This window comes from Mobula hypostoma, chromosome 9 (genome assembly GCF_963921235.1).
Source record: "Mobula hypostoma chromosome 9, sMobHyp1.1, whole genome shotgun sequence".
NCBI lineage: Eukaryota > Metazoa > Chordata > Chondrichthyes > Myliobatiformes > Myliobatidae > Mobula > Mobula hypostoma.
In genome coordinates this window covers 130,885,472-130,910,043 of record NC_086105.1, presented here as the reverse complement: position 1 = coordinate 130,910,043, position 24,572 = coordinate 130,885,472, and the positions used below count along the sequence as shown (strand labels likewise).

The following is a 24,572-nucleotide window of genomic DNA, read 5'->3' as shown; positions in this document are numbered from 1 at the left end:
AAGAGACTCAGATAGGTATGTGGAACTTGGAAAAATAGAGGGCTATACGGTAGAGAAATTCTAGGCAGTTTCTAGAGTAGGTTACATGGCTGGCAAAACATTGTGGGCTAAAGGGCCTGGAACATGCTGTAGAATTCTATGTTTATGTTCTAGGTACTTTAAAAATCAATGTAGTTCTTTGAAATCTAATCACTGTTGTGATGGACGAAATATAACTGCCAACTTGCGCACTATAAACTTCCACAAACAGAAACGTAATAACTAGATAAAATTGTTTCAGTAAAAAGTAAGTGAATGATAAATATTAGAAAAGAACTGAGGGTATCCCTGCTACTCTTTAGTAACCAGTACTGAGGAAGGGTCAGCTTAGAATTTGCACTCAAGTCCCTGAAGAGGATATTGGCACCAGATCCATCCAATACACAAGGTAGAGATGCTACTACTCAAGCTATAGGATACCAGTGAATTAATATCTGGAAGTTTCAGTATACCAAATACACTAAAATATTTTAACTAGCTATCAAGATAAATGAAAATACTATTTGCTGCTGTGGGGGGAACTTAAGACTCAAATGCAAACACCAATGCTAAAAATATATATAGGAAAAAGGCACAAGAACTTATAAGAAAAAAAGCTATTGAAGAGAAGTCTTGTATGCTTCAGCAGATTGGGTGTGATCTTGTACAGAGCTCACTACACTAGCTAAAGAAAAGCTGGGAGTTCTTCTAGAATCTTTGCCAACATTCCACTTTTAATTAACATCAAAATCAGATTACCTTTTGTTGTTTTTGAAATTCTGCCTAGACAAAAAGACAGCCAGATTTTCCTATGTAACAGGCACTGCAGGTCAAACTATTTCATTGTGTGAAGTAGAATTCTGGGACACACAAGACAAATATAAGATTTGCTTCTTTTTAAGAATTCTGGAAGTAATATAAAAATCTTAAGAATTATTTTTGCTCTAGAAATGTAGAATTTTCTCTGAAAGGTTACTGAATGATTTGGGGAATAATGAAGTGAGATACAGCATGTAGAAATTTAATTCTAGCAAGCTTTTCATCTCGCTCCAACCTGTTTAGTCACATTGCCTCTATTTTCTCCCCTCACCCCATGCCTCTACTGTGCATCAGCTGGTGCACTGATGCAATGAATGTGTGACTTAAAATGAGGAGTCAAGTGAGCGAGTCTTATTGCCCATTGCTGCAAAAATACTGAAATGTCAAAAACAAGTACAAAAAGAAGTAACAGAGAACATTTGGACATGAAACCAAGAATCAGTAACAAATTGTCCTTGTACCTAAAAAGACCAAAGTAATATGTCTGAATGACTGACGTTCTGTCACACTTGCCTCAGTAATAAGCAAATGCAGCATCTGCAGCATGCTACCACTCACACTGGACCCCTACAATCTGCCTACAGACACAACCGACGCAACAGCCACAGGTCTACACACAGTCCTTACACATCCGGAGAAGAAGGATGCTTATGTGAGAATGCTGCTCTTGGACTACAGTTCAGCATTCAACACCATAATTCCCTCCAGGCTTGACAAGAAGCTCAGAGACATCAACCTTCACCCTGCCTTGTGCAGATGGATGCTGGACTTCTTATCAGATCGTCGGCAGGTGGTAAGAGTGCGCTCCCTCACCTCTGCCCTCAACACAGGTGCTCCTCAGGGCTGTGTCATAAGCCCCCTCCTTTACTAACTGGACACCTATGACTGTGTCACCACCCACAGCTCCAATCTGCTAATCAAATTTGCTGATGATACTACATTGATTGGCCTTACCTCAAATAATGAGGCAGCCTACAGAGAAGTCGTCCTTACCCTGACACAGTGATGTCAAGAAAACAAACACTCCCGCAATGTTGCAAAAACAAAGGAGCTGGTTGTGACCTACAGAAGGAATGCAAACAAGCTAATCCCTATTGACATCAATGGATCTGGGGTTGAGTTTTAAGTTCCCTGGCATATACATCACCGAGGATTTCACAAGGGCTGTACTTTCTGGCTGTGTGATGAGAAAAGCTCCGACACTTGAGGAAGTTTGGTATGAGTACCCAAATCCTAAGGACTTTCTACAGGGGCACAACTGAGAGCATCCTGACTGGCTGCATCACTGCCTCATATGGGAACTGTACTTCCCTCCATTGCAGGACTCTGCAGAGAGTGGTGTGGACAGCCCAGCACATCTGTAGATGTGAACTTCCCACTATTCAGGACATTTACAGAGACAGGTGTGTAAAAAGAGCCCAAAGGATCATAGCAGACCTGAGTCACCCCAACTACAAACCATTCCAGCTGCTACTATCTGGGAAACGGTACAGCAACATAAAAGCCAGGATCAACAGGCTCTGAAACAGCTTCTTCCACCAGGCCATCACACTGATTAATTCACGCTGATACAATTGTATTTCTATTCTACACTGACTGTCCTGTTGTACATACTATGTATTACAAATTACTATAATTTGTACATTGCACATTTAGACAGAGATGTAACGTAAAGATTTTTACTCTTTATGTATGTGAAGGACTAAGAAATAAGGTCAATTCAGTTAAATTCAAATCTACATAATACTGTTGTTTACAGGAAGACAGACTCCAGAAATCATGAAAAAGGGAATAGAAACTGAAAAGCAAGTCAGTAAATTGTGACTGACACTTTACTTTTAAATGTTTAGGGAAAGCAAATTATATACAAGATGAAATGCTGGCAGGTGATTAAATGCACTTACACAAGTCACCAGAGTCTGGTGCATACCACTGTGGGTCATGGGTAGGAGAGGGAATCCAGTTGCGTTGAGGACTGGCTGGTGGAGATGGGAGATTCTTAGAGTTGTCACTACCATTCAGCTTTGTTATAGAGAGAGAAGAGCCATCACCTTATTAAAAGAAAGAAAATAATTTGTATTAGAAGCCATTGTAGCAATTAATTGCAGTGACTACTCTACAAAATATTTAAAATGCTGCAAACTTTTTTAGGATAAAGATGTTCTCAATACGCTCTCACCTTATCTCTTCTCCTTGCCTCCCTCCAGTTTCCCTCCTCCTTCCCTTTCTTCCATGGTCCACTGTCCTTTCCTATTAGATTCTTTCTTCTTCAGCCCTTTATATCGTCCACCTATTCTCCCCCAGTTTCTTCCTTCATACCCTATCATCCATCCACTGTCTCCCCCCACCCCCCTCCCTCAGCTGGTCTCCCCCATCACCTGCCATCTTGTACTGCTTCCCCACCACCTTATCCTGGCCTCTGCCCTTTCCCTTCCAGACCCGATGAAGGGTCTCGGCCTAAAACATTGACTGTTTATTCCCCTCCATAGTGTTGCCTGACTTGCTGGGTTCCTCTAGCAGTTTGTGTGTTATTCTAAAAATGCAAGCTCTTTCTTTAAGAAATAGGTCTTAATTTAATGTTGACAATAAAAGCAATTTGATATTGTGGCTGTAAGATAACAAATTAGCTCAGTTTTTGAAAACTGAGGGGGTGAGATAAAAGGAACTATAGATCAGTTAGCTTGACATCCACAGTAAGGAAAACACTGGAATCTATTATTCAGAAAGTGCAATAGTGCATTCAGAAAATAATAAGCAATCAATTAACATAGATTTATGAAAGGAACAATCATGTTTGATGTATCAGTTAAGAGTTCTGTTGAAGTTGTAACTTGTAGAATAGGATCAGAACAAACCTGTTGCAGCAGTGCATTTAAACTTTGAGGAATTTGAGGATTTTTGACAAGAGAAAAATTAAACAACAAAGAATGCACGGTATATTTTGGTTAATGAACACGAGACAGACAATAGGAATAAAGGGCTGATTTTTGGTTTTGCAGGTTGTGACTAGTGGGATGCTGCCAGGCCCCAGTTGTTCATTATCTGTATCAAATAATGTTGAGATCACTAGGATGTTACCCCTTATGAGGGGAGAAACTGGGTCCGTTTTCCCTGGAGTGGAAGTGGAAAAGAGGGGGCATGAATGAGGTATATAAAATTATGAGAAGATTCGATACAGTAGACTACAGCAGCTGTTCCCTGTACCAGAGGTTCATGAAACTAAATGATATTGACTTCATATTAGGGGATGAGATATTTAGAATGGTTCATAGAAACATAGAAAACCTACAGCACAATACAGGCCCTTTGGCCCACAATTAGAAATTACCCAGGGTTACCCACAGCCCTCTATTTTTCTAAGTTCCATACCTATCCAGGAGTCTCTTAAAAGACCCTATTGTACCTGCCTCCACCACCATCACCGGCAGCCCATTCCATGCACTCAACACTCTCTGCGTAAAAAAACTTACCCCCGACATCTCCTCTGTACCTACTTCCAAGCACCTTAAAACTGTGCCATTTCAGCCCAGGGAAAAAGCCTCTGACTATCCACACAATCAATGCCTTTCATCATCTTATACACACGGTGAATATTAGCATTGAATATCTGGAATACACTGACTGAAAATATGGTGGAAGCAGAGGCACTGACTGCATTTAAGTAGTATCTGGATGAGCATCAAATTGCCTTGGATTGAGTACAGGTGTTCCTGAACATGAAACATAAAGTTAACATGCAGATCTAGTCACCTTTTAGGAAGAAAAATGACAGGTCGACCTTTACTACAGGAAGACTTGAGTACAAGAGTCATGACAGCATGTTCCGATAAAGTACCTGATTGAGACCATACAGGTCTGGCTTACATAACAAAGGACATATATGATGGCGGGAGTGCAGCAAAGATTCACTAAATTGATTCCTGGGATGGCAGGTAATATTATATAAAGTGCAATTAAACAGATTGGACCAGGGGTTTCTTGGGGTTTGAAGAATGAGAGTGAACTAATTTAAATGAGTAGATATTTCTCCAGGCTTGCAGAGACTAGAGCCTGGGATTACTATATACTGTCAAAATAGGGAGTCAACCATTCAGGCTTCTACACCAAGAAACGAGCAAGCCTTTGGAATTTAGAATCATGAAGATTACAAGGAGGGGCTCAGTCACTGAGTATATTCAGAACAGCCAAAAGATTATTAAATATCATGAGTATCAAGAAATGCAGGAAAGAGGCACCCAAGTAAAAGATTGGACATGATCATAGTGAATGATGAAGAGGGCATAATGAAGCAAACGTCTTACTCCTATTTCGTATATAATGATACAAACTAACATTGCAGGTGTAAAAATAACTTATTCCCAGCTATTTAGTCCTGAAAACTATGAAACCATGTCAGATTATAGATTACATTCATCTTTTGCAATAGACAGGTGTATTTTTGGTAATCTATTTATAATATTATTGCAATGATTCTCAATTAGAGATGTTTTAAATGTTCACATTAAAATAATAAACATTTAGTCCTTACTGTAAAGCATAACCCAACAATAAGGAAACTTCATTCTTTCACTTACCACCAACATACTGAGTAGAGTTGATAGCAAGCTCAATAATGGAGTCACTGATTTGGCTATGGGGTCCACCCTGGGACAGTGTGTCATCTGGAGGTCCTGGCAATGAAATATCGAGGAGTGTCGAGACATTTGGTGGAGAAGTGAACAATGAGTTAGAGGTTTCACCTGAAGGAGAGGATAGACCATTCTGACGCGTGTGTTTTTCAAGATCTCTCTGTGTAGAAAGAAGAACACATTAATGATAAAAAGTTAACCCAGAGGATATCCAGAGTGTAGGAAGCATCCTGGTTAAAACAACTGAACCTACTTTTCCCAGCAAAAACGAATATATCAAAGCAAGACTGAAGGCGAAGAATATATTTTCTCAGCAGAATACTGCATAATTTCAAATATTTTGTTCAAATTTGGTTCAAATATTTTAATGTGTATGGAAATGTTTAATTTGATTAAATTAATACATGCAGCACAACAATATACCAAAATACTGGAACTTAATTTCCACTTAGAGAATAAATTTATGGTAATATTAGATTGCAACAGTGAGGATATCTTTTACAATCAATCTGGTGGAAATTGAGTCGTATGAATTAGGAAAACTTCAGTTCAGACCTTTAGTCATACTGGAATCAGGTTCCAATGACATAACTAATAATAAAAGAACACTGCTTCAATCTAGCAAATGCTCCTAGGTCTGCAGTGCAAAGAGGTTAACATCAAATATGACAGGAAGGCAGTGGGGTCAAGCTGACCGATTTAATTTTTGAAGTATTTGACATGGTAGCGAATCAAACACAAGATTCTGAAGATGCTGATAATCTAGAGTACACACTGAGAAATTGCCAATGAAGGGTCTCAGCCCAAACGTCGGCTCTTTATTCCTCTCCACAGATGCTGTCTGATCTGCTGAGTTCCTCCAGCATTTTGTGTGCGTTACATGGTAACTAGACGTATGAGTTTTTTTTAAGGAATATTTGTGCTTCTCATTTACATTGTACATGGATAGATTCCCAAGTAGCTGCTTCAGAAATCAGGTGGATAGGTTAGCAATGCAGTTTGTAACTGGATACCACAACGAATAGATTTATACTTTACATGCTTTCTATTAGGCTAGTCTCTAAGAAAAAAACCCTTTTTTTCTACATCAGATACCTGCACTCAATACTCCTACAATTGAGATGAAAGCTTTTTAGTCATATGAACATTTGCCCTGACGTACAGAGGATGCAAACTGTAAATGCTGAACAGCATAGGCTTAGTTCGAACAATTAAGTCTTGCTTATCAGCTGCCTTTGCAACTATTACCTTAGAATAAAATTCAGGTGATTCATTTGGGGACCATCTACGTTTAAAGAACAACCAGTAATTCAACAGAATAACATTGCACCACACTATAATTCAGTGCACACAATGTGGTCTCCTTTCCACTGGAGAAACCAAAATGAGCTTGAGTGACCATTTTACTTTGCAACTGCATTTAGTGTACAAGGGTAAATTCTCCATCCAGTTACCTGTCACTTCTAAGTCTGCATCTGTAACCAATATGCCTGAAATCTTGCACTTTTTTGAGGAGGGCCAATGCAAGTTTGAGGAACACCACCTAATCTTTTGTCTGGGGACATTGTAACATTTTAGACTCAATATACAATTTAACAATTTTAGGAACTCACTTTCATGAAAAAAACATGGGACATTGAAATCTGAAATAAACACAAAATGCTGGAAATACTCAGCAGGTCAAGCAGGAGGTGTGGAAAGAGAAAAATGATCAGGTTGAAGACACTTTGTCACAACAGGGAAAATGAAAATAGAGTCAAAGTCATGGAAATGTACAGCATAAAAAACAGGTCCTGTGGCCCATCTAGTCCATGCCACAACCTTTTAATTTGCTTACGCCCATCAACCTGAACCGTGACCATAACCCTCTGTACCCTTATCATCCATGTACCTATCCAAGCTTTGTTTAAATGTTGAAATCAAGCTAGTATGCACCATCTGTGCTGAGCTTGTTTCACACTCTCATGACCCTTTGAATGAAGAAGTTTCCCTTCGTGTTCCCCCTAAACTTTTCATCTTTCACCCTTAACACATGATCTCTAGCTGTCGTCCCACCCAACCTCAGTGGAAAAAGCTTGCTTGTATTTACCCTATCTATACCCCTCATAATTTTGAAAACCTCTGTCAAATCTCCTCTCAATCTTCTACGTTCTAAGGAATAGAGTCCTAACCTATTCAATTTTTCCTTATAACTCAGGTCCTCCAGATCTGGCAACATCCTGTTCTCTGTACTCTTTCAACTTTATTTACATCTTTCCTGTAGTTAGGTGACCAAATATCTTATATAACTTCAATGTAACAACCCATCTCCTGTACTCTACAATTTGACTTACGAAGGCCAATGTGCCAAAAGCTTTCTTTATGACCCCTGTGATGTTACTTTCAACAAATTATGGACCTGTATTCCTAGATCCCCTTGTTCTGTCACACTCCTCAGTGCCCCACTGTTAACTATGTAAGACCTATCCTGGTGGTCCTACCAAAATGCAACACTTCGCTCTTGTCTGCATTAAATTCCACCTGTCATTTTCAGTCCATTTTTTCAGCTGATCCCGATTCCTCTGCGCAGAACAATATCCTCCCTTCCTATGCACTACACCCTCAATCTTGGTGTCATCCACAAATTTGCTGATCTAGTTAACGACATTATCATCCAGATCATTGATATCGGTGATAAACAATAGACCCAGCACCAATCCCTGTGGTACACCACTAGTCACAGACCTCTAGTCAGAGAGGCAACCATCTACTACCACTCTCTGGCTTCTCCCACAAAGCCAATGTCTAATCCAATTTACTACCTCATCTTGAATGCTGAGCAACTAGAACCTCTTGACCCATTTCTTATGGATCCTTGTCAAATGCCTTGCTAAAGTCCATGTAGACAACATCCACTGCCTTGCATTCATCCAGTTTCCTGGTAATTTCCTCAAAAAACTCTAAGATTGGTTAGGAATGATCTACTATGCACGAAGCCAAGCTGACTATCCTTAATAAGTCTACGTCTATCCAAATACTTATATATCTAGTCCCTTAGAATTCCAATAACTTTCCCACTACTGATGTCGGACTTACTGGTTTATGTTTAGAGCCTTTCTTAAACAGTGGAACAACACAGTTTTAAAGTTGCAGAAAGAATTGAGGAGAAATAGGTAGGACAAAGGTAATCTGTCTGATAGGGCAAGACCAGGGTTGCCAAAATGATAAACCATTGATGAAGCATACTGGTTGATGGGTTTATGAGAGAAATTAGAGAGGAGAAAAAAAAACAGAAGGCATGCAAACTTGAATTGTTGAATTTAATATTAAGTTTGGAAGGCAGCAATGCTAATATTAGTACAAGTTTGAGGAAGTACACTTCATTGTCCATCTAGGCATGTTATAATATTCTGTAGTCCATATTGTATTAAACAATTCTAGATAACTTTTTCTGTTTTATATCAGAATGCACTAGTTTTGTTATTGGTAATACCAACTTAGTTTTTACTTTCTTCACTGGCATAGCCTGACCTATGGATATTTTCTACAGCTCTACATTTCAGTTTTTAACATGTCTTTTTGTTTGGACTCACCCCTCCAGCTTCCATTGTTAATCCATTAACCAGATGGCTCACTTTACTAGAGATGTTCCCTATCTTCTATTCGTATTTCTCCCCCCACCAACCCCTAACCTCTCTGCAATAAACTTGCTTTTTTCTCTTCCTATTTAAATCAGCAATATTAGCTGTTTATCCTTCTGTAAATGCTGCCTGACCTGCCGAGTATTTCCAGCATTTTATCTTAATTTCCTGCACTTATAATTGAAAAAAGACAATCACATAGGAGTCACGATCTATTAGTGAATAAATTGTTCTCCAGTATGCATTCATTATTGCTATGCCTTAAATTATGCATTTGGCACAGTTATGAAGCAAAACCTGCAGTGTCTTTTTGGAAGGAATGGCACGACGATTCAGCTGACTTGTGTCATCAGTAAATGACACTTACCCCTGCCAAGGTTTCTGATGTACTTCCATTCTGATGGACGGAAGATAAATCCTGTTCTGAGGTCACCATGGAAACATCTTCATTTGACAAAGAGGCCAAATCTTGTGAACCTTCAGCATCAAGGGCTGGGACTGGACTGCCTGGAATTATGCCTGCTGACTTTGCAGCCATGTCGATCGCACCTGATGGAGGAGAAACTCTATAGTAACAATGCACTTTTACTGAAGCAAAGAACCAACTGACTGGTGGAGTAAGGGCAAGATACATACAAAAATAATGTTATAGCTGATCAATGGGTATATAATATAACCATACACACTAAAGTCTAACGTAGCAGTATTCCAGTGGAGAAAAGGAGGTTACAGTGATATGAGAGAGGAGCTGGCAGAAGTAAATTAGAAAGAGATGCTGACAGGGATGACAGCAGAGTTTCTGGGAAAAATGAGGAAGGTGCAGGATAAATGTATTCCAAAAACAAAGAAACACTCAAATGGCAAAATAGTACAATGGTGGCTGACAAGGGAAGTCAAAGCTAATGTAAAAGCAAAAGAGAGGGCATACAACAAAGCAACAATTAGTGGGAAGACAGGGGATTGGGAAGCTTTTAAAACCCTACAGAGATCAACTAAAAGAATCATTAGGAGGGAAAAGATGAAATATGAAAGCAAGCTAGCAAACAATATCAAAGTGGATAGTAAAAGCTTTTTCAAGCATGTAAAAAATGGAAGAGAGATGAGAGTGGATATAGGACCACTAGAAAATGAGGCAGGAGAAATAATAACGGGGCCAAGGAGATGGCAGACGAACTAAATGAGTATTTTGCCTCAGTCTTCAGTATGGAAGACCTGAGCAGTGTGCCAGATGTTGTAGTGTGTGAAGGAAGAGAAGTAGGTGCAGTTACAATTACAAGGGAGGTGGTGCTCAAAAAGCTGAAAGACCGAAAGGGACACAAGTCACCCAGACCAGATGAACTGCTCCCCAGGGTTCTGAAAGAGGTAGCAGTAGAGATTGTGGAAGTATTAGTAATGATGTTTCAAAAATCTTTGGACTCTGGCATGGTGCCAGAGGACAGGAAAATTGCAAGTGTCACTCCACTCTTTAAGAAAGGAGAAAGGCAGCAGAAAGTAAATGATAGACTATTTAACCTGACCTCAGTGGTTGCAAAGGTGTTGGAGTCAATTATTAAGGATGAAGTTATGAAGTACTTGGAGACACAAGACAAGATAGGACTAAGTCAGCATGGTTTCCTTAAGGGAAAATCTTGCCTGATGAACCTGTTGGAACTCTTTGAAGAGATTACACGTAGGATAGATAAAGGGGATGCAGTGGATCTTGTACATTTGGACTTTCAGAAGGCCTTTGTCAAGGTGACACACATGAGGCAGATTACCAAGTTAAGAGACCATGGAATTACAGAAAAGTTACTGGCATTGTTAGAGCAATGGCTGACTTGTAGGAGGGAACGAGTAAGAAGAAAAGAATTCTTTTCTGGTTGGCTGCCAGTGAGTAATGGTGTTCCGTACAGGTCTATATTGGGACTGTTTCTTTTTATGCTGTATATCAATGATTTAGATGATGGAATAGATGGCTTTGTTGCCAAGTTCATAGATGATATGAAGATTGGTGGAGGGGCAGGTAGTGTTGAGGAAACAGGTAGGCTGCAGAAGGACTCAAGACAGATTAGGAAAATGGGCAAGAGAGTTGCAAATGAAATACAACGTTGGAAAATGCATGATCATGGACTTTGGTCGTAGAAATAAATAGCAGACTATTTTCTAAAAGGGGAGAAAATCCAAAAATCTGAGATGCAAAGGGAGTTTGGAGTCCTCGTGCAGAACAACCTAGAGGTTAACTTGCAGGTAGAGTTGGTGGTGAGGAAGGCAAATGAAATGTTAACATTCATTTCAAAAGGTCTAGAATACAAGAGCAGGGATGTGATGCTGAGGCTTTATAAGACACTGGTGAGGCCCTCACCTTGAGTATTGTGAACAGTTTTGGGCGCCTCATCGAAGAAAAGATGTGCTGGTATTGGAGAGGGTTCAGAGGAGGTTCACAAGGATGATTCCTGGAATGAAAGGGTTATCATACGAGGAATGTTTGATAGCTCTGGATCCGTACTCGCTGAAATTTAGAAGGATGAGGGGGGGATCTGATTGAAATCTTTCGAATGTTCAAAGGCCTAGACAGAGAAGATGTGGAAAGGATGTTTCCAATAGTGGGGGAATCTAGGACAAGTGGGCACAGCCTCAGGATAGAGGGGCGTCCATTTAAAACAGATTTGCAGAGAAATATCTTTAGCCAGAGGGTGGTGAATTTGTGAAATTTATTACCACAGGCTGTTGTGGAAGGCAGGTCATTGGGTGTATTTAAGGCAAAGCTTGATAGGTTCTTGACTGGACGTGGTATCAAAGGTTACAGGGAGAAGGCTGGTGGGGGGGGTGGCACTGAGAAGGGGGAAAAGAAAGGATCAGCCATGACTGAATGGCAGAGCAGACTCGACAGGCCAAATGGCCTAATTCTGCTCCAATATCTTATGGTCTATAAACAAGGTAACAAAAATGCTGTCTTTCATTACCATTAACCTTTTTTCAAACCTAAAGGACTTGCAAATTATGCCCTGTAAATCATATGTAGATAAATATAACTAACCTAAAATCATTCCTAATGTCAAAGGTTCAAAATCATCTGCATTCTGCCATTTAAACACCAGTTAAGTCAAGACTGGGATATTCGCAGAATGCATTCAATGTTAAAGCCTCCAACTGACTGAAACAGCATCAAATCTGCCTGCAGCTTCCAGGGTGAAGCTTAACCTTTCTGAGAATCATGGGAAATTAGCTCTCAGATCTTAAGTCATAACAGACCTCTAACAAGATCCAAGTACCATTACGTTCTCTACGGACTACACAATTGTGCATAAGGAGACAAAACAGAAGGGTGTTACTTTGAAATCACCCTAAGATCACACTCTGTCATTAACAAATGATACACAAGGGGAAAAAAAATAAGTCACCAGAATGAAATACATGTGAAATGTAACATCAATGTTTTTGTTTCAAATATTGATTTTGCAACCATTGCAACTTACTAGACAGTTGGCTAGTGGATGCTGGAATGGCTTTTGGAATAATAGGCCGAGCCAAGGTTGGTTTGGAAAGCGATGACTGAAGAGGACGGAATAAACCTGTGCCTAAAATATACAAGAACTTGATTCACAATGCAAGTCAAAGAGATAAGTGATTAAGAACTTAAGTTACTAATAAAAGAACAAGACTTATCACATCACAAAGGCTTAAGCTGGATTCAGCACAATAACCACTGCCTTCAGAGAATAACTTCTGGAGTTTGTACTAAGTGTTACTCAATCTAAGACAACGATTAGTCCAGGGATCAAGATCAATGGAAAAGTACAAATTTGAGCTTGTAGCTCTGGCAATGGGTTAACTCCTTCCAGCATTTCTTTTCACTTGATACTTAATATCATACACATTCTAACAGTATAAAGAGATCATGTCATCAAAGTAAGTAGCTAGATGCATGTACAACTGCGCGCAGGGTTTGGTATTTTTCTTCAATGGTGTTGGAATTTAATATAATGCAAACATTGTTCAGAAATCAAAATTATTCAGCAAATTATTAATTTGCATTTTAGGGGCTTTGGAAGAGGAAAAGTGTGAAGTGATACACCTTGGAATATCAAACTTGAAGGCAGAGTACAAGATTACTGGCAGGATTCTTGGCAGTGTTAAGGAACAGCGGGATCTTTGAGTCCAAGCCCATAGATCCCTCAAATCTGCTGTACAAGTTGGTGCTGGACTTCATTAGTAAGGGGATTGTGTTCAAGAGCTTCAAGATTGATAGATTCTTGATAAGTCAGGGTGTGAAAGGTTATGGAATGAGGCTGAAGTCAGCCATGATAGAATGACGGAGCAGACTCAAAGGCAAAATGGCCTAATTTTGCTCCTTTGTCTTATGGTAATGCTGCAACTCTACAAATCTCTGGTTAGACCATACAGAGTACTGTTCTCATTTCTGGTCACCTCATAATAGAAGAATGTGGAAGTTTTAGAGAGGATGTCCAGGAGATTTACCAGGATGCTACTTGGATTATTGATCAAACTTGGGTTTTTCTTCTTGGAGCTACAGAGAGTGAGTGGCAACTTGCCAGAAGTGTATAAGATTATGAGAGGTCTTTTTTCCAGGGTGGCCGATACTAGAGGATTTTTTAAGAAAATAAGTCTGGTGGGTGCCTGGAACTTACTGCCAGGATGGTGGTAGTGGATGATACAAAGAGATATTTAAAAGACTCTTAGATAGGCAGATGGATGCAAGAAAATGGATGGTTATGGGCTGTGTAGAAGGAAAGTATTAGAATGATCATGGGGTAGGTTTATACGGTCCACATAATATTGTGGGCTGAAAGGCCTGTACTATTCTATGTAGACCAAATTCAGATTTGGTTGTGGTAAATGGTATGGCGAGAAAATATTTCACTTTCCAGATTGTTAATAATGGACATTTGTGCAAAGAACAGAGAACTCTAGATACTCATGCAATTATACACCCATAATAAATTACTCTGAAGAATTTCTTTGATATAGCTTATTAATTACAACTATCTCAAACAGTACAGCTCTCATTAAATAAATCTGTGGAAAGCCTGAACAGCCAACTTATTCTGATCAACCATTTAAGTGACTGCAGATACCTGTGGCAGAATTGGACAAGATGGAAAAGGAACAAACATGTTGAGAGGAATTTCCAGCTGGTCGTGGCAACAGCGTTCTCTGGAAAAGAAATTCGCAAACAAGACATATTTAAATCAACAAAGATCCAAAATCTTGTTTAAATACTGCATGTTCATTAATATCTGTGGATAAGTCTATGGATTTATTGAGCATGCCCACAAGAAAATTAATCTCAGGGTTGCATATGGTGACATATCTACTTTGATAATAATCTTACTTTGAACCAAGATCACATTATGCCTTTCACTTAGGATTTAGACACAAAAAAGTTTATTCCCATCTGGTTTAGTAAAGTTGGTTGTTAAACTCTTATTTTTCAAACTCTAGGTAAACTTCAAGTTTATCATGTTTTGAGATGACATTTAATATGTTTGTTGATTATTTTCCAAAATGCAACAAAATAAACATATGAATTAACCTCATGCAATTATTTACATGGCATTTTCAATTTGGTACTGAACTTTTCTCCATGTTATCTGCCTGACCTGAAATTTTTCAGTATTTGTTTTTATTCCAAGAAAATATTGGAGAGTAAACACTACTTCCTTCCATTCACCATTTTCTCTTTACTTATGCTCCACAGACAGGAGATCTCCGTGATCACAAGCACATTTTAAACTATTCTCAAGCCACCATCCAGCTGATAGTTAAGAAGCCCAAAATTCTGCCTCTCTGTTTTCATCTCCTCACCATAAAACATTGTAAAAGAAGAACGCACTAAATCAATATTCAATTACTTTTTGGTGTTCACCTAAAAGAATTCTCCGCACAAAAGCTATTAGTAGTGACTTACGAATAGGAAAAATGGCTATTTTTCCTTTTTATTTCAGCCTGAATAGATTTTTAATTCAGAACAGAAGGGAGTTGAAGATATACAGCTTATCATCCAGAAACATACAAAAGTACAATTATCAGCAGCTAAGTCTAATATTTCACAGGTAGCAATGAAATTAACACCAGTTAATCTGTCAATCTGCTAGTACTGTTGACAGATGGAAACTGATCAGGACATTAGATTGCAAAGCTCCCCACAATTAATGAAGTAGATTCTTATGTGTCCATCTGAATCACAGAAGGCGAACTTTTCCTTTGTTCTGTTAGTACTGCCAACAAAGTAATATTCCTTCAGTCAAACTCTCAAACAACTTTCAACTAGAAGACAGTTACCACCTATGTCAAGGCAACGTAAATTATACAAAGTGACTCATGTTCATACCCGTTAGTCAAGGCTACTTATATTATAGCAAGGATTACAAATATGTGCTTGTATTTACTGACTGAATAAATAAATAATATAGAATCAATACATTTTAAGACCCTGTCCACTTCAATTTGCAAAATAAAATTAGGCAAAATATTCATGATAATAACTATGTAACACTCAGCTTAATGCCAAAGCATTATAACCAATTTAGCGATGGAAAGAATACTGCTTAGTTCTCAACACATTTATTTTCTACCTGAACCACCAGCGGCTTGCGTGAACGATTATTTCTTAATTTCCTTGGTTTGGGTAGGAAGATGTCTGGTTGCCTCTGCAATAACAACAGGCATGTGATCAACAAAGAACAGATTCCCAGGCACACGCTTAACATCGTAATCACTGATGAGCTATTGTCTATAATTGTTTCTGTAAGACCTTTTATATAATAGACAAATCCAAGTCAGGATGACATTTACTTAGACTCAAAAGTTGTGTTACAGTCTTGAGAGATGGTTACAATGCAGAAAGTAGGTTTCACATATATAATTGCTTTCAAGAATCCAGGGTTTGTCAAAGCATTTTATAGTTAATTAATTACATTACAGAATAAATCACAGTATGACAATGACAGTAATAAACACTTAAAAAAATTCATAAACACAGCATAGCACCCTCAAGCAGAATGCAGCAACTGATTATTGAACCTCCCCAGCTTATGACCCCCACACATACAAATGAGCATTTGGGAGACCAGCAGGATAGATTTGCCAGTTGCTGTGGGGCTGCAGCTGATTGTTCTTGGCACTAGTTGGAATGCGATCTCATCAAACCCAAGAAAAATATAGAGTTAACATGCTGATGATCATTTTGCAAATCTTATCTGAGGACATCACGTCTAGACTAGCAGCAGGATCCTTTTAACAGTTGTCAATAGCATTTAAAACTTCATCTACAGTAAAATCTTGTAAGGGAATATTACTAGCCTAAGATAAGCTCAAGCTAAACTTATTAATATTATTTTTATTATTAAGAATGACAAAATAAGATTTTTAGACCATCTATTCCTATAGGCCAACCATACCCTCACAGGTATCTTCTGCCACGTTCACAACCCACAAACTGTTAGAGTAGAGTTACAAACAGTTCACAGGAACGGAACCCTGCTATAACCAGAGTTAGGACTTATAATTAATTTGGCAGTGTTGGCTAAGTCATTCATATAAACTCCACTAGCATATTTGTTGCTTATTCCCAACTGCAGCCAACAGGAATTTATATTAAAAAACCTTGTTACTTAAAAAAAAACTAGATTATTTAATTCCAATATTATATTAACCACTGAATACACAAATTAATCGAATTATTCCAATAGTTGTCTTGCTATTGCTGTACTTCAATTATCCTCCCGATTGGGGAACAAGGAAAATTTAAATAATTACCATTTATTATTCATAAAATATTCAACACAATATGCATAATTTGGATTCAGCAAGGCAGAACTGCAAGAAAACTGTTCAACAATGTTGTGACCATTTGTCACAGTGCCATAATCTATACATTACATTCCCAGCCTTCAACAATCTCCCACTATTATCAATCTTGTCTTTTCCAAAGGGTCAATCACATATTAACTTACATTGTAAGTATCCAGTTGCTGTCTGAACATCAGCTCAGTTTCTTTGCTGGGTGAAAAGATTTTATTATGTCTACTGTTGGGAGGCAAAGTTGTAGGAACTGCAAAAATACCGCTGTCTGCATCACTGCTTGAACTTCCCGAGCTACCAGATGAATATGGCACCACCAATGTTTTCTGTACATTCCGCATTCCTGAACAAAAATAAAGATTTTCCATATAAAGCAACCTCTAATCTTATTTGCAAAACCTAACTTTTTTCAATTAGACGTCAGTCAATTCGTACAGTTTTATCTCCATCAGTTAGTGTATATTATTATTCTGTGCTTCATTATTAATGTTATTATGTTTATTATTATTATTGCTAAGTGTGTTTTTAAATGTTGCTGCTTAAAATGAAATTTCCCATGGGATCAATATACTAATTATTATTATTATTCATACATACCTTTTACAATTACTAAATTACTTAATATGCATGAGTACTCTGTCTACATTGAGAGTTTGTAGACTTTTATGGTCGAAGAAAAGACAGGGTCACTAATTATGCCAAGGGCTTATAAATAAAATTACACTGCACATACTCACAGGAATTGCTTGCACTTTAAGATTAAACACACCTATTTTTTCATATATTCAGTCATCTATATTTGACAGTACTACTGATGAATCATTGTTTTTTGCTGTTGATTGTGTGGCACTTGATAGATGGTATCAACTGCACCAGACTTGTTCATTTTTATAAACAGGACAAAGCACAGCCATTTTTTGCATAACGGTCAATATTGTTTATGCATAAAAGTGATGGTCTTTTGCATTAGGTTCAAGGTAACACCATGTTTTGACATGTATGAATTTAGTCATTTCAGTTTGAGTGATTTGAATTAGCTTCTGTACAAATTCTGATACCCTGACTTCTGTTAGCTTGTTAAGTAGTATGGTAATAGTGAAGAACTATTCATTCCTTATAGGTACAGTTACTTCTGTCAGGAATTTGATAAAACAAAGGAAGTTCAAAGTAAAGCAAATTTATTATCAAAATACACATATGTCACCATATACAACCCTAAGATTTGTTTCCCTTGCTGGCATACTCAGTAAATCCAAGAAACGTAACAGGATCAATGAAAGACGGCACCCTACAGGACGGACAAACAACCAAAGTACAAAAGACAACGAACTGTGTAAATGTAAAAGGAAAGAACAACAATGATAAATAAATAAATACACAAGTAACAGTTCAGTGATGGTGCAAGTGAAGTTGAGCGAAGTTGAGTGAGGTTATCCTCACAGGTTCAAGGGTAGCGATTGTTCCTGGATGGGGTGATGTGAGTCCTGAAGCTCCTGTAGCTTCCTCCTGATGGCAACAAGAAGAGATCATGCCTGGGTAGTAGGGGTCCTTGATGATGGATGCTGCTTTCCTGTGACAGAGCTCCATGTAGATGTGCTCAGTGGTGGGGAGGGCTTTAGTTATGATGTACTAGGCTCCATCAACTACTTTTTGTAGGATTTTCCATTCAAGGACATTAGTGTTTCCAGACAAGGCTGTGATGCAGCCAGTCAAAATACTCTCCACCACACATTTATAGAAGTTTGTCAAAGTTTTTGATGTCACACTGAATCTTCACAAACTCCTAAGAAAATAGAGGTGCTGCCATTCTTTCTTCACTATTGCACTTTGTGCTGGGCTCAGAAGAGATCCTCTGAACTCATAACACCAAGGAATATAAAGTTACTGACCCTCTCCACCTCTGATCCCCTGATTAGGACTGGCTCATGAACCTCTGGTCTCCTCCTGAAGTCAATAATCAGTTCCTTGGTCTTGTTGACATTAAGTGAGAGATTGCTGTTGTGGCACCACTTAATTAGATTTTTAATCTTGCTCTTACTTATGCTGATCTATCACCACCTTTGATTCGGCCCACAACAGTGGTGTGGTCAACAAATTTAAATATGGCATCAGTGCTGTGCATAGCTTCACAGTCATAAGTGTAAAGTGAGTAGAGAAGGGGGCTAAGCACATAGCCTTGTGGTGCACCTGTGCTGATGGAGAATGAGGAGGAGATTGGAGATGTTGTTGCCAATCGAACTTGGGTCTGCAAATGAGGAATATCAAGGATCGAATTGCACAAGGAGGTATTGAAGCCAAGATCTCAAAGCTTATCGATTAGTTTTAAGGGGACGATAGTATTGAAAGCTGAGCTGTAATCAATAAAGAGCATCCTGATTAATGCGTCTTTGCTGTCTAGATGTTCCAAGGCTGAGTGAAGAGCCAATGAAATGGAATCTGCTATGGACCTGTTGTGCCTGTAAGGCAATTGGAGTGGATCCAAGTAACTTCTCAGGCAGGGGTTGATATGTTTCATCACCAACCTCACACTCACTGTGATGAAGTGCTTTGAAAGTGCTACTGCATAATGTCATTAAGGCAGGTTACCATGTTCTTCTTAGGCACCAGTATAACTAAAGCCAGCTTGAAGCAGGTGGGTACCTCAGACTGCAGAAGCGAGACGTTAAAGCTATCGGTGAACACTCCAGCCAGTTGATCAGTACAGGTGTTTAGTACTCAGCCAGGTAGAAAACAGCCAATATAATCTGAAGTGACACACATCAAAGTTGCTGGTGAACGCAGCAGGCCAGGCAGCATCTCTAGGAAGAGGTACAGTCGATATTTCGGGCCGAGACCCTTCGTCAGGTAGCCTCCAACCTGATGGCATGAACATTGACTTCTCTATCTTCCGCTAATGCCCCACCTCCCCCTCGTACCCCATCCGTTATTTATTTATATACACACATTCTTTCTCTCTCTCTCCTTTTTCTCCCTCTGTCCCTCTGACGATACCCCTTGCCCATCCTCTGGGTTTTTCCCCCCCTCCCCCTTTTCCTTCTCCCTGGGCCTCCTGTCCCATGATCCTCTCATATCCCTTTTGCCAATCACCTGTCCAGCTCTTGGCTCCATCCCTCCCCCTCCTATCTTCTCCTATCATTTTGGATCTCCCTCTCCCCCTCCCACTTTCAAATCTCTTACTAGCTCTTCCTTTAGTTAGTCCTGACGAAGGGTCTCGGCCCGAAACGTCAACTGTACCTCTTCCTAGAGATGCTGCCTGTCCTGCTGCGTTCACCAGCAACTTTGATGTGTGTTGCTTGAATTTCCAGCATCTGCAGAATTCCTCATGTTTGCGTTTGTAATCTGAAGTGAATGCAGTTTTCAAATTTATCATTGCTTCATATAAGACTATTTTCTGAGAATGAATAGGAGACATTTCATGTTGTTGTTGCCATTAGTTTACAATACTCACTTCTAAATTTTGAATTTTTGTTGAGGTGTTTAATACTCCTCCAAACATTACTCCAAGGAAAATTGTTCAGTAGTGTAGAAGGATACCAAAATCCTTAGTATTATCCCTCTCCAATATATAGTCCAGTTTATACCACTACATATAGCAATTGCTACTTCTCTCCATTGTCATTGAATTCAATTGTAAAGATAGCGCTTATAACACAATTGTAAGGTCATGTAGAATATGAGAACTAAGACAAGCTAATAGATATCTTCTCATTATATTTTAATTATCACTTTAATTTCCATTGGATATTTTACTTGGTCAGAATTCTTACAAGTTCCAACAAAGTGTACATTTAATTTAATGACCCTTGGTCAGCAGGCTGCAATTAGTGCAAGCAGTCGAGTTATAAAAGGAGCTCCGGTGCGTTCAGGACTTTTCGACAGGCTGCTATATAACGATCTATTAAGCATCTGGCACGGTCAATTAAAAATAAGTGAGGTGCAAGCAGAGTGGCCATTGTGTGAGAAGAGAGTGCTAGAGTGGCCAGGCTTGGGCTCAACAGGCCTCAGTGAGAAAAAGTTTGGGGAAGAAGCACAGGTGGAGGTTCTAAGTAAGTTTCTAGTCAGTTCTTTTCTCTGTTAGTACATAGCTAGTGCGCTGAGAATGGATCCAGACTCAGTGGTATGTTCCTCGTGTGAGATGTGGACACTTTGGGAGACCTCCAGTCTCCACGATAATTATACCTGCATGAGTGCACCAAGTTACAGCTCCTTAGAGACCATGTTAAGGAGCCGGAGCTGGAGCTGCAGCTCAATGACCTTCAGCTCATATGGGAAAATCAGGAAGCAGGAAGTAATAGATATGAACGTCAGGGAGGAGGACACCCCTAAACTGCAGGGGGCAGGTACCCAGGTGATTGTCAGGACAGGGAAAGGAAACAGGCAACTCAATGTTTCTGATGCCGTTGGGGTGGGGGTGGGGGTGGGGGTGTGCCGGAGGGAGAAAGAGAACAATCTACCAGGGGAAGCTGCAGCAACCTCCTCTCTGACACTGAGTCTATCTCTGGCTCGAAAAGGAACGGGACTGGTAAAGAGAAGTGTAGTAGTGATATGAGATTCCATAATTAGAGGTGCAGACAGCAGATTCTATGTACGTGAAAGAGACACCTAGCTGGTAGGTTCCCTTCCAGGTACCAGGGTCAGGGATGTCTTAAAATGGGTCCACAGCATTCTAAAGGGAGAGTTAACAGCTGGAAGTCATGGTACATATTGGGACCAACTACATAGGTAGGAAAAGGGAGGAAGTCTTAAGGAGGTAATATAGGGAGTTAGGTATAAAGCTGAAAAACAGAACCTCTGGAATAGTAATTTCTAGTATTAGAAATGCCATAAATGCATCAGAGGAGAGAAGTAAGTGTTGTGGCTACTACTAAGAAGGTGCATGTGAATATGAAAAGTCTGAATGTAGCTTAAGTAATCTGGACCAGCTGAACTGCACCCCAGGGTTCTGAAATAGGTAACTGAAGAGACTGAGGAGGCATTAGGAATGATCTTTCAAGAGTCACTAGATTCTGAAATGATTCTGGAGGACTGGAAAATTGCAAGTGCACTCCACTGTTTAAGAAGGGAGGGAGGCAGAAGAAAGGAAATCATAAGCCACTTAGCCTGACTTCAGTGGTTGGAAAGGTGTTGCAGCCCATTATTAAAGATTGGGTTTCGGGATACTTGGAGGCAAATGGCAAAATAGGCCAGTCAGCATGGTTTCCTTTAGAGGAAATCTTACCAAGAAATCTGTTGAAACTAAGAGAATAACAGGCAGGATAGACCTAGGAGAGTCAGTGGATGTTGCATATTTGGAATTTCAGAAGGCCTTCGACAAGGTGCCATACACGACAAGAGCTCATGGTATTACAAGAAAGCACTACAATGGATAGAAGATTGGCTGGAAGCAAACAGTCAGAATTAATGGGGCCTTTCCTGGTTGGCTGCTGGTGACTAGTGGTGTGCTGCAGGGGTTGGTGTTGGGACTGCTTCTTTTCATGTTATACGTCAATGATTTGGATGACTCTGTGGCCAAGTTTGTGGACAATATGAAGATAGGTGGAGGGGCAGGTGGTATTGAGGAAGCAGAGTATCTGCAGAAGACTTAAGATAGATTGGGAGAATAGGCAAAGAAGTGGCAGGTGGAATATAGTGTAGGGAAGTGTATAGTCACGTATTTTGGTAGATGGAATAAAAGGTGTGTACTATTTTCTAAATGGGGAGAAAACACAAAAACCAGAACTGCAAAAGGTCTTCCCTAAAGGTTAACTTGCAAGTGGTAAGGAAGGCAAATGCAATGTTAGCATTAATTTCAAGAAGAATGGAACATAAAAGCAAAGATATAATGCCGAGGCTTCATAAGGCATTGGTCTGGTTGCACTTGGTGTGGCGTGAGCAGCTTTGGGCTCCTGATCGAGGAAAAGATGTGCTGGCAATGGAGAGGGTCCAAGAGGTTCATGAGAATGATCCCAGAAATGAAAGGGTTAATATGTGAGGAATGTAGGAATGTTTCATGGCTCTGGGCCTGTACTCGCTGGAGACTGATCAAAAGAATTGGGGGTGGGGGACGGGGGAGGAATCTCATTGAAACCTATCAAATATGGAAAGATAGAATCAAAGTGGAGAGGATGTTTCTAATAGTTGGGGGTGTGGGGAGTCTAGGACATCCATTTAGAACAGAGATGAGGAAACATTTCTTTAGCCAGAGGGTGGTGAATCAATGGAATTCATTGCTAAGGACGGCTGTGGAGGCCAAGTTGTTGGGTATATCTAAGATAGAGGATGATTGGTTCTTATTTATCATAAAGTTAAAGGCTATGGGCAGAAGGCAGGAGAATGGAGTTGAGAGGGATAATAAATCAGCCATGATGGAATGGCACAGTAGACTCAATGGGCCAAATGGCCTAATTCTACCCCTATGTCTGAGAGTCAGGATTATTTAAAAGTAAATTAAGGATTAGGTTCAACCAGTGGGGAAAAAAGTAGCAGATTATGTATTGGACTGAAAATAATAGCCATTTTTAATATGAGGAACTTTCAGCATTTTTTAATTCATTGTTCTGCAGCCAAGCAACTCCATTTTTGGTTATATAATGAATTGATTAGCTTAAAGTACTACTGAAAAGAAATTAACCATAGTATTATGGTTAACCATATTAATCAAAGTACTACATGCAGTGTTGCAGGTAGGAGAGCTCCAACAACCAATGTTCAAGCCTGATCTATGTAGAGCTTGCTAACACTCCGTTTCACAGTCCTTTCGACATTTCACTAACCTGATGTATTTGTGGGAGTAACCGTTTTGTTAGTTCGAATTGCTGGAGTACTTCGGATACAACCAGGACTACGTGCAAGAGTAATCACTTTCCCTGGCGGGGAATTCATCTGATCTTCATGGTTTGACTTCATTGGAGATGCTGCCACAGTGCTAGAATCGACACTCTAAACATTACAAAGAAATATGAGAAAGCAGAAATGTAAATTCCAGAGGTCATCAAATCTCCAAGTCCACTGATTCACATTTACCAAATTACTACTAGATTAATTTTCCAAATCTGAATGATTTTGCTGAACATTTTTGCTTCTCTTCCATTCCATCACCCTGAGTTTTATGTACAGCCTGTCAACAAACTGCCTTTAATATAATCACTTTTTTTTATATAATTGGTATGCCAACGAACAATTTAAATTATTTTCAAACTTTAAAACTTCCTGTTTGCAATCTAAATCAAAAACCTCGACGATAAGGTCGTTAAATAGATCAGCAGATTTGCAGATGATAACAAGACTGAGGATGCAATTAACAATGAGGAAGGCTATCATGGCTTGCAACGGGATCTGGACCAGATGAACAAAACAGGCTGCAAAATGGCAGATGGAATTTAATGCGGACAAGTGTGAGATGTTGCACTTCACTAGGAACAACCAGGGAAGGTCTAACACAGTGTATGGAAGGGCACTGGGGAGCATGATAGAAGGAAGAGATCTAAGAATACAGGTTAATAATCCATTGAAAGTGGCGTCACTGGTAGGTAGGATAGTAAAGAAGGCATATTGGCCTTCATAAATCAAAGTACTGAGTACAGGAGATGGATGTTATGCTGAAGTTATATAAGATGTTGGTGAGGCCTAATTTTTGGAGTATTATGCACAGTTTTGGACACCTGCCTACAGGAATGATGTAAATAAGGTTGAAAGAGTATAGAGA

The 24,572-nt window shown here is 39.4% G+C and overlaps 1 protein-coding gene across 3 annotated transcripts in view; it reads right to left on the bottom strand.

The window, feature by feature from the left end:
• Positions 1-24,572, bottom strand: part of cramp1 (cramped chromatin regulator homolog 1) — a 91,919-nt gene that overhangs the window by 15,674 nt on the left and 51,673 nt on the right. For all 3 annotated transcript variants that reach the window (XM_063059174.1, XM_063059175.1, XM_063059173.1), the window contains exons 11-18: positions 23,641-23,806; positions 17,041-17,231; positions 15,661-15,735; positions 14,161-14,239; positions 12,541-12,642; positions 9,453-9,634; positions 5,412-5,625; positions 2,742-2,888 (exon numbers count right to left, since the gene is read on the bottom strand). In XM_063059174.1, the coding sequence (XP_062915244.1) occupies positions 2,742-2,888; positions 5,412-5,625; positions 9,453-9,634; positions 12,541-12,642; positions 14,161-14,239; positions 15,661-15,735; positions 17,041-17,231; positions 23,641-23,806 (1,156 nt within the window). The remainder of the gene's footprint in view (positions 1-2,741; positions 2,889-5,411; positions 5,626-9,452; positions 9,635-12,540; positions 12,643-14,160; positions 14,240-15,660; positions 15,736-17,040; positions 17,232-23,640; positions 23,807-24,572) is intronic.